This window comes from Propithecus coquereli, unplaced genomic scaffold (assembly GCF_000956105.1).
Source record: "Propithecus coquereli isolate 6110/MARCELLA unplaced genomic scaffold, Pcoq_1.0 Scaffold82, whole genome shotgun sequence".
NCBI classification, from domain to species: domain Eukaryota; kingdom Metazoa; phylum Chordata; class Mammalia; order Primates; family Indriidae; genus Propithecus; species Propithecus coquereli.
In genome coordinates this window covers 239383-251027 of record NW_012154396.1, presented here as the reverse complement: position 1 = coordinate 251027, position 11645 = coordinate 239383, and the positions used below count along the sequence as shown (strand labels likewise).

General features: G+C 34.4%; 1 protein-coding gene across 1 annotated transcript in view; it reads right to left on the bottom strand.

Moving 5' to 3' along the window:
* FSIP2 (fibrous sheath interacting protein 2) overlaps positions 1–11645 on the bottom strand; it is a 121964-nt gene that overhangs the window by 52195 nt on the left and 58124 nt on the right. Inside the window, 4 exon segments of the mRNA XM_012663633.1 lie at positions 18–6956; positions 9574–9610; positions 11393–11450; positions 11620–11640. Of these exon segments, the coding sequence (XP_012519087.1) occupies positions 18–6956; positions 9574–9610; positions 11393–11450; positions 11620–11640 (7055 nt within the window).

The window sequence follows — 11645 nt, the reverse complement described above, 5'->3', positions numbered from 1 at the left end:
TGATCAAAATTATGGTTATTTGTAGCATATAATTCTTTCAAAACTGTATTAACTATTTTACTTGCTGCCATGATTTGATCAGATGGTAAAGCTTTTATATTCAGCATTGTTCTGGTTTGTTTTGCCTTTTCAAATTCTTTTACAATTGTTTCCAGGATATTACTTATTATGTCCTTTGCAAAAATTTTTAGTTCGGAAGTGGGTAATTTTGTTTTCAGTAAATTTTTGGCATCGCCTATTGATAGGATGTGTGACAGCCCAGTGGCAGTCTTGGACTGGCCATCTCTTGAAATCTTTTCTCCAGGACCTAACTTGATCTTGCTTTTGGCCTTAGCACCACTTGGGCCGAGGTGTGGTTTTGTTGTAAATTTAGGCAAACAGGTACCTCTTGATCTTGCTTTCAAACTTGTTTTAAAACTTGGCTTAGGGGTGTCCTTAAAGCTAACTTTAGAACCGCATAGCCTTAGAAGCTGCAACTCATCAGAACAACCTTCAGAGGCCAAACTCTCAACTAGATGAAGTGAGATTAAATTTGTGATCTTATCGAGAACCATTTGAACTAAATCTTTTTCCACTTGCAATGGTGAATATTGCAAAAAAGTGTTTTCCAACACAGAGACATTTTGACTATCTGCACAGGAATAAACCTGTGGTGTCACATACCTAGAGGAATTACTTCCTTCTCCTGCTTGTTTAGTTTCTCTAAACCATGACGGTTTCAATGGTAAGGAATCATTGTTGTCAGATGTTTCTACTTCTCTACTTTTATTATTTTCATATAATGATGTCACAACTACAGAGTACATTTTTCCCAAAATACTTTCAACTATGTCATTTGCTACACTGTTAATATGTGATTGAAAAAAGTTTTTTTGTGTTATGTCTGATGTTTTAATTTTAGAATTAGATATAAAATGAGAGATTTTATTAAATGGAGGCAAATGGCCTATAACTTCCATTACTCTTTGATACAACTTATTCAAATGTTCTTCCACTGCACTGAGCAATTTGGTTTTTCCTTTTTGTTTTGAGTTTTCATTTCTCATAAATATTTCTTCCAAAACAATTCTCTGGTTTTTCTTTTCCAATATCATTTGGTTTTGTTCTAATGGATACTTTGTAAACAGAGATAGTTTGGTGTTTCCTTCCTTCTGTTTAGGTCCCGGCAATATTTCATTTGATTTAGTTAATTGTGAAAAGTTGGGATTCTCTTTTGAGTAAAAACCAATTTCCTTTACAGATCTTTTATCATCTAAAATCTGTAAGATACTCTCAACAATTTCACTCACAATAATGTTTTCTTGGAACAAAATATTGTCTGGATATGGATATACATTTTTTATTTCTAGGTTTAAATCATTTTTAATAAGCTTCAAAATGGTACTGGCAATGCTATCAGCCTGTTTCTTAAGGCTAGCTTGTGATAGATGAATTGTGGATCCAAGTTTTTCTCTGTAGCTGGCAAAAGTGGAATCTGTGAGCTCTTGGCTGGTTTCAGTTTCAGTTGTTGATATTCTCAGGACGTTCACATTTGATTCCACTTGGCTTGAATCATGAAAAACGCTGTCATCTTGTTTACAATTTTGAAATTCTGGGCTAACAAATGACTTTTCTTTAGGCTGGAAAGCAAGAGTAATTAATGAATCTACTCTTTCTGTCGCAAAAGATTCTAAACAATTGAAAATAGATTTAGTAATGAAGTCAGCATTTTCCTCACATGGGTCAGGGGCAGATTTCTTGATGTCTTCTTTCTTTACTATTGTTACCTGATTATCATCAGCATAAGCCGATTTCTGATTTCTTGAATATGGAAAACATTCTGTTTTTCTTTCACTTTTTGAAGCCATAAGATGAGGCTGTTGACACTCTGTTTTGGGAAACATATCATAAAAGGTCAGAGGCAATCTTGCTGAAGTAGGATTCTTTGCTTTTATGACAAGCATGACAGCAGAACTGAGATTATGGAGAACAATATTCACTATATCATTGGATATCAAGATGACATCTGATTTAGGAACTGAAAGTTTTGGAATAATCTTATTTGCACCCTCAATGGACGTTTCAGAATTTGCTTCTGAATGTTTACCAGCTATGCTGCATGTCAGGGTGGGTGTGGCAAATGAGAGATTATTCTGATATAGTGTTTTTTCATAAATATCACACAAGATACCTTCAATGGTATCTTGTATTTGAAATTGAAGTACTTTTCTATATTCAGTCTTATTGAACAGCTTTTCAATAATACCTTCTTGCTGATCTGAGTCAATCTTTTTGTCAGAACTGGTTTTGTCACATTTGCCTTTACATGAGACAATATCTAACATTGTGTTAACAATTTGACTTGTAATACTCTCAGAAACCACAATGTTATGATTTAAGAAAGGAATTTCTCTTTCTTTATCTAACTCATGTTTGATGCCTTGTAAAATTTTTCTAGCCACTTCTGTTGCATAACTATTTAATTTAGACAAAGACACTTGGCACAAGTTGGTCTTTCCTGACTTAATATAATCCACTGAGCAACAGGAAGATTGCTCATTCAAATATGAATCTTTGGCTGATAATGCGTTGCTCAATGTAGTCTTATCTTGCTGAATAGGTAAAGGCACTGGAACTGTGAAGCTGACTTGGGGACAAAAGAGAGATTTTAATTTGGAAGTAGCAAAAGTTTCTAAATTTATTAATATTGCCTGTACAATATCTTCAACTATATTTTCCTTGACCTGTTTGTCAACACTGAATCTGGACTGAAGAGTACATGGATTTCTGTCCAACACAGTGACAGAAGACTTTCCTCTATAGGTGTGTTCATGAAAAGAAACATTTGTTGAAAAGGTAATTGTTTTATACTTATTTTTACTTACATTTCTTTCTGTCATAGCAGCTGAATAAAGTTTATGAAATACAGTTCTAACAATATTATCTGTTACTATGGTTACATCTTCTTCAGAAACTAAAGGACCCATCATTTTGTCCATAAATTGAACAGACGGTTGAGCAACTGGCTCATCAACATTGTGAGGCATGCCACTAAAATGAGAGTGGGAGAGAGAAAGCACATTTAATTGATTGATTAAAGCACTTTGAAAAATTTCATTCAAAATATTTCTTATAATGGGAGTGATTGGAGATTTATGTGGTTCTTTGAGTTTTACTTCAATTTTGTTTAAGGTTCTTTCTAGGACCCATTGTTCAAGAGAATGTGTTTTAGTTTCTTCTCTTAGTTGTGATGTCTCTCCAATAAGTATTTTCTCTGTATTTGCATCATCTTCTAGAAATGAATCTGATTCAGCTCCTCCAGGAAGAAAATTTCCATAAGTTGGCCTGTATCGATAATTTTCAATGTCTCTCTCTTCAGATTGAGTTTCGTTAAAGATATTTGAAGATATTGCATCTAAAATTAAATTGACTATATTCTTAAACATTTGTGCCTGAGGTGGTGGATTTTTTACACTTGTGCTCAAATCTGATGGGTTCAAATTTAATTCTGTTTGAATAGCCTTCAAAATAGCACTTGATACCTTCTTTGCATGCATGTATAAAGCAGATTGCAAAGATTCTATATACGTGTCTGTGAAAATACTGGTACTTTCACATTCCCAATCCATTTTACTGCTCTTCTTATTTCCGTTATTATTAGCACCTATAGTTTCTAAATTTCCATTGGCAAACCATTCCAGTTTAGCAAAGACCATATTAAGAATATCTGAAGCTACAGCTTTCATTTTATTTGGATGCATTTCTTTTGTACTCCCTTCTTTGGAGGGCACAGGAGAAATAGTTTTTGCATTGCATTTGGTCACCTCTTTATTGCCTTCCTGAATTATTTGTGAAACTATGCTGGAGATTACGTTGGTGCATTTGGCCATTTCCTCAATAATTGAAGTAAATGATAGGCTGTCAATGTCAAGAGACTCAGGGAGAGCTTTAAATCCAGAACTTGCAAAACTGATATCCATGCCAATACTACATAATTTTGCAAGGATGTATTCCAAAATTGCTTTGGAAATGAGCTGAATATTAGACTGCAATGCAGCAGCCCTTTGCTGATTTTCATTCATCTTCTCTTTGTTTTGCTGACTACAAGACGGCTGAGAGTGAGGAGGGGCTCCTATAAGCTTGCTTAACATTTCATGTAGTGTTTCCCCAATTCTATCTAACACTTGCAATTTGGCATTCTCTTTAAGATCTTTTCCATCAATGAAACTGTGGAGAGTACATGGAGTAGCCAAATATTTGTAAAAAGATTTTTTATCCTGCCTACTTGGCAAAGTATTTTGTTTATCAATGTTGTCAGATCCATATGAAGTTGCAGATTCTGGCTTATCTGAAGGAAGTGAAATATTTCTTTGATCTGCATTTTTACTTGATAACATTTCATAAATACAAGTTAATAATGGACTTGCCGTAATGTCATCATTGCTATTTGTGACAACAGATTTTAATTTTCTATCAGTGTCAGCAAAAAATCCTTTCCCTGTAAGGGATTTAGTATGGTCAATTTCCCTAATATTTAGGTTTTCCTCATCGAGTTCCAGTTCATTCAGGATAGCACTCAAAACAATGTTTACTACTTTAGCTGTGTAAGAACTAAGTTGAGATTGTAATGAAGATTTCTTGGCAAGTGAAGGTTTGAAGTCCATTTGCAATTTTGGACAAACAAATAACTTTAGCCTTTTAAAAATTGTATTAATGATCTTGTCAGTAATGTCTTCTACATGTTTAGATTCACTTTCTCCAAATTTTAAACAGGAAGAAGCTGCAGGATCTATATCAAGTGAAGATAAGTATTTCATTTTCTTTTCACTGTCAAACCATATTTTCAATGGTTTTTTATTTGGTGTTTCTTTGACTGTGTGGCAAGTATCAGAATTATCTAGTGAAGTTTGCTGAACTGATGATGAAATGAAACTTGATGCTTTATGAAGTATATTTAACACAGCATCTGTTATTTCTTGGGCCACTGAACTAATTTCTGACACAGAGAACATCTGGTCCATCCATTCTTGATGTGATGGTCCTTGAGGTTTTTCTGAAGTAAGAACTGAAGCTTTTTTCCTGGCATGGCTGTCTAAGTGAACAGGAGGAACAGAAGATATGTTCTTGAGCATTTCTGTTAAAATACTTCTAACTGTGTTTTCTGAAGCCTTTTGTATTTGATGCTTTTGATCTTGGCTAAAAAAGGAAATGTCTTTATTCAAGCAGGGCTTTTTCTTTAAAATGTCGTGATTATTAATAGATGGTATCTCAGACTTTAATTCCCAATCATGAATTACACCTTTGCTTCTAGAAGCAGGCTTTGTAGGTGGTTCGCTATTTCTTTTGTATTCAAAACAAGTGTTTCCCTTTGTAGACCAATGATTAGGAATCTGTTTTTGTGATTTTGTTTTTTCCTCTTTGAAAGATGAATCAAGCACATTTTTTACAATTTTGTCTATCTCTTCATTATCATCTTCAGAATAAAGGGCCATGCCTGGAACATTAATAGGTGAAAATGATCTTCCAGATTTAGGATGATTAGATAATCTGGTGCCAGTGAGTCTGTACTTTTCTTCAGTGTCAGAAGATTTTCTTATTCTAGGTTGTCTACATTTTTGAACACGTGCATTTACTGGTTCCCGATGGAGCTGAGTGAGGATATCATCAAATAGCTGAAGGAGTTCTACTGTTTCTTCCGATGCAATAAGTCTCTCATTATTAAGTTCAGTTTGTACATAACCTAGTATGGTGCTGATTGCTTCTTCTATATAACCAACCAAAGAGGACTGGGAAAAAATACTTGATATTAAATTGTGTATTTCTTCTTTGACAATTAAATTAGCTGCATCAGGTTCAGGATTAGATTTATTATTGCCAGCTCTTTGAAGGAACATACATGTTGGGTCTGTCTTATGTTGCTGATTGGAAAGTTTAGTTGTATCTTCAAGATGAGGAAGTTCATTTCGTTTATAAGATGTAAGAGTCTTTAGCTTTTCTAAAATATCATGTACCATGTCCTCTGCAATATCACACATGGGGTCCAAAGTATGAGGCAGTGAATCTTTTAAAGGTTTTTCATTTGATGATATGAGGTGTTCTTCACTGGCTGTTAAGCTTGATTTAATATCAACTGACAAATCTTCCTGTGAAAACATCTCAACACATCTTTTCTCAACTGCCAGTTCTAACTTCTCAAGCATACTTTCCACAATCTCAGAAGCTACTGAGCAGATATCAACATCGGAGAGCAAGTCTTCTTTTTCAGGCTCATGTTGGTCAACAAAAACTTCAGCAGTAACAGAAGAAAGAGAGGGGATGGCCTGGGTTAAATCGGACATTATTTCTTGAAAAATGCTTTCTAAAATCAATTGAGTTTCTTCTTTCAAGTAACATTTAAAGTTAACAAAAACATTTTTTAAATTCTTAATTTCATCCATGGCTTTCACTTTTTGATCACAAAAAAATGAACTTCCTAAGCTATCTGTTTCAGTGGTAGCATTCTTAGATTTTGTTGTGCCTGTTTCAAATGATGCTAAAAGGTGACTATCAGACTTACAATGTCTGAGCTTAGGGCATGAACATATCAAACTGCTTTTATCATATCTGCATTTAGAGGTTATAGATTGTTCTTTCATGTGATGTGCTTTCCCCACAACTGTTCTTTCCATATGTGCAGAAGGAGGTTTTAAAGGTGTGGTTTGGCTCCTTGCTGAAGTGTCAACTGCAAATGCACAGGGCTCCTCCTGAAACATTTTAGTTGTTGCAGATGTGTAGTTTCCATATGTAAAGTCTTCGCTGCATGTGCTACAGAAACTTGAACTATCTGAAGAAAGGGTGGACTCCTCAGACACTGGATATGTATTATTTCTCAACCTTTCTTCATATTTTGTGATGGCTGGGTATAATATACTGGTCACTGTAGCCACAACCCAGGTCATTATATTCTGGATTATACTATTCAGTTCTTCAGAAGTTACCTGGAAAGGGGACAATAAGGGATGAAAAAAAAAAAATCACCTAACAATTTATTTTGGGGGGGCAGAGGGTAAAATATAATTTTTCGTATGAAACAATGCATAGGTGGATTGCCACTGTGGTTTATAAAAATATAAAGAAAAAACAGTAAAGGAATTTAGAAATGCCAATTAATGTTAAGTTGATTTATTTTATATTACAGTGAAATACTTTTTGCCTAAGATTTTATTCACATTCCCTCAGAAGTATACCCCCTCACCTCTAGCATTTATTACTGAGATAAATGACTTTTTAGTAAAAAACTAAATGAACAACAAAAAAAAAAAAACAGAAAAAGAAAAAAAATTACCAAATTGCTGTCTAGGCACATGGGATGAAAATATTTTGGCAAGAATATGTTTATGATGCAGCTAAAATTTTAAAGATACATCAAATTACTTTTAACAAAGTGTTTCTCAAAACAGATGTAGTCAAAATATTTGGGTGCTTTCAGAAGAATCTGTCTAGCTGGGATATGAGGATATCTCTCCATTCCCTGCTATGAGGGTGAGTCAATGGTCTGCATATATGGAAATGACTACTGTTAATTGTTAAGAATTATTTGATTGGGCAACAATAAAAGCTAATGCTTTATAGAGATGGAAGGCATTTGTACCCAACAAAAAAAAGATCAGTACAAACTACCTTAAGAAAGCTGAGAACAGATGACAAAGTGTAGGAAAAAATTAATTTAGATAAAAAGTAAGGGCTAAGCTAGAACTGGGAATCAAAGGCCAAGGAGGGCTGAATAAAGGTAGGAAAACTGGAGTATTTCTCAGTTTGAGCTGGTACAAGGAATCAGTTTTGAGTGACCATTTCTATACTGGGCAATGGTGCCATCATAGGTTTGAAGTGGACAAAAACAGAATGCATCTGTAGAATTCTAAAAGCCTGTACTTACTTATTGCAAATATATTTTGGGCTTGCAAAAGTCATCTTGCTTTTATTAAAGTAGTAGTTTGTTTTTAAATTGTTATAGCTCCTAAAACATACAAGCTGTACACAAGTAATTGGTAGCAAAGCTTGGAAGGCTGATGCCTGGGCATCACATTAAATAATATGATTCTTATAATGCGGTAGTTCACATCCAAAATGTTGCCTATATCAGTCTAAAATTACTCATATTTTAAGGCACCATTCAAAAGAAGTTAACACTTCTGTAGCATACTCTCTCTTGATTCATTTGAGAGCATTCAGGGAGCACCCCAGGAAAGGCCATTTTTCAGCTCTAATCCTCAAATATTTTAATATACTTTTTAACTTATTGTATAACCAATGGCTAGTGGTTTTAAAAATGTATTTGGGGAGGACAGCCTATGTTGTAAAATACTTCTCTCATGTAAATGAACCCTAAATCAAAGAATAAATGCTAAATTTTAAGAGAGAAGATAATTATTTTAAATTAGCTATAGCACATATAAAATATAAGATGTGAATATACCCATCCACTCCTCCCCTCCACCTGCCCAACACCTGATGAATGTTACTACTATATGTGTACATTAATGTTGATCAGTTAATACCAATTTGATGGTGAGTACATGTGGTGCTTATTTTTCCATTTGGGGATAGACATACTTGAAGCTCTGACTCGGGTGGAGCAAAGGCAATATATGTAACCTAAACATTTGTACCCCCATAATATGCTGGAATAAAAAATAAAAAATATATATATAAACTAAGATATTTTATGTATATTGTTTTTCTTATTACCAGAGATAATAAACAACAGACCTACATTACAACTCTTAGACTAGATATGGGAGTTTCCAACCTCAATATATAAAAGATGGACATTCCTAAAGTTTTCTATATAGTGAAATATGATAGAAAGAACCCTATTTTCTAATTTTTCTGCATTATAATATTAAACTGAAAAATATTCCCTTAGGTCAAAGCTTTTATATCTACTGCATACTCTATGAATTGAGCAGATGTCCATGTATATCAGAATATAGTACATCAGAGTAGTATCAGAAATAGTATATCAGAAATAGTATCAGAAATAGTATATCGGAGTATGTGTTGTTCCCCAAACCCTTTTTCTTTCCTGACTGGTCTGTCTAGTTTCCGAAGTTGAGCCTTATAAAAACATACCATCTTATCTTTGCCTGTTTCAAGTCCCAGCTCATAGGTGACAAGGTAGCTTTTCATGTGACCTTCTTAGGTAACCAGGTTTCTTCCCATAAAAACTGTTAAAGACTGATCCAGGCATCTCAACTTACTTCCTACTGAATTCACCAGCAAGGTCTACAAAGCCATGTTTATTAATAGCTTCCCATTGTAGAATGGATTTGTGGAATTTGATGCTGTTCCTATGATGGCTAGATCTGTTAATGCTCTACCATTCTATATCCATGAGACCCCTCTTTGAAGTGCCAACTTGATAATAATTTGGAACCACAATAAAATCTAAGAATTAACTGAAAGTGAACTTCCTAGAAAAGAAAGGGGCAAAGAAGGGGGCTGACAAGTATCAATAGATGATTCCTAGTTATATAATTCACAATTTTTTTTCTATTATGACACGAGAAAGTATTACTAATATGCTGCTTTAGCAGTGAATTTTATGATACATACTTTTTCTTGCAAGCAATTTTGTAGGAGACTCTGTTGTCTGTAAAGAAAGGTTGATCACTGAGGTATTACTTATGGTCAAAAATTTATTATTCTGCTTTTAATTATTATGGATACATAATAGTTGTACATATTATATATGCTATTTTGGCCATAACACCCCCCCTCCAAACCATCAGACTGTCACCCAATAAAGAAACTACAAGTTTCTAAACACAGTCTTCAAGGTGGTAGATTTATTGCCTTCTTTACTCTACCACTCCTTATACCTTCCCCCCAAATAACAAATCTAACTCATTATCTAAACACTGTGCTTAATTATTGCAACTCCCTTTACTCCCACTGCTATCATATTTGCTTTCTTTATTCCCTTGGTCCTGAATTTTCATCTTTATTTTAGAAATCATTCTGTGTATGTCCTTTGTATTAACATTTAAAAAAAGAAAAAAACCCAGAGAACTAACAATAGAGATAAGGGAGGAGAAAGGAGGTTAACAATGGAATAGATGTGATGCTTCCACAGTGTTACGGAACTTGGAGTTAAATCAGAACAAGAGGAATGTCATATGTGTCTCAGGGGCAGAGCCAGGCCAGATAGTCCATTAGCTGTGTTTTGTTTCTAGTTTGATCTGATGTTAGGCTGGGTGAATGTGCAGGTAAAAGTATCTTATCCCTTTGAATTTAGGAGGAGTGGTGAAGAAGCTCCAGGTCGTGTATAGAGTTCTTCATTTTAGCTGACTAAGATTTTTAATGAAAGAATATCTAAAGTGTGTGCTTTGAAAAATTCAAGTAATTCTGTAGTTCTGTATTCTTGGGTAGGGAAAGTTATTATAAAAATACAGGAATTAAGACTTTATTAAGCCTCTACCCTGTTTTTAAAGAGGCAGGTATATATATTTCCAATAAATAAAAAATGTATTTATACAACAAATAAAAATGGTCATTGTCTGCATGTGGTCACCATTCTTCCACCTTGTTTTATTGCTTTGAACTAGACTAATCGACTTCCTTTCTTCTGCATCTATTACACTGCTATGCATCCTATGAACACTCAGTAAGTCACACAAACTGACATCCATCAGTCCTAAAGTCAAGATCCTTCCTCCAGGGAGCTTTGTCTGAAAACGTCAGCACCATTTGCCACCACACACCACTTAAATTTACCCAGCCCTTTTCATAGCAATTTGAGGTTTGTAAAGTCTATCCTGGACCTCATTTAGTTTGTTGATTTTTTCAAAAAAGATGATGGTATTGAGTCGAAATTATAGTCTTTCTCCCTCTCCTCAAGTTGAGAAAAACATATAAACTTCAATAGACTGGTGGTTACCAAGGTTTGAGGAATGAAAATTCTCTGGGTGTAAAAAACTGTCTCTTGCAAGGGGCTGCAATTTTCATCATTCAAGAACATTATTTTAGACTAAACTTCAAATACATTTTAGGAGGGGAATAACTGATTATGTCATTAATACTGTATAGTAAACTATTTTACCATCTGTGGGAAGTGAATAGCCTCAAAAGACATAAGAAATGGTTAATGATTCAAAGGGGAGAAAAGCAAAAGGATAAATCCAGATCATGGGAAGCTATGAGGAGAGGGCATAGTGGCACGAAGACTCTGAATATAGAGCGAGTATAGAATCATAGTGGGGATAAGGAAGTAGAGAAAGAGGAGGACAAAGATTTACTTTATACAATTAAAACTTAATGCTGAAAGTTTCCAAAAGACTAAGTTTCACTAAAGTACAACTACAAGACTGGGGGGTTTCATGTAATCATCTGCTTGTGAACAGCACTCTATGGATTAATTTTCTTAGATACTTACCTATTTGAGTAAACAGGAGATGAAAAAATCCCCGGGGCCACAGCATGAGCCTGAGATCCTATTTATCAAAAAAGGAAAATTATAGTTTGTATCCATCCTCAGCAATTTGTCAAATGCTAATAAAACCTTCCAATACGTCTTTATTCTTTGTGGTCACTGCCTTTTTTGCAAGCTTTCAGAGACTCTCCACAGTGAAGTCCAAAGTCCTTAGCAAGGCAAAACTATACTGTAGCATCTGAAATCCTTGCCTATC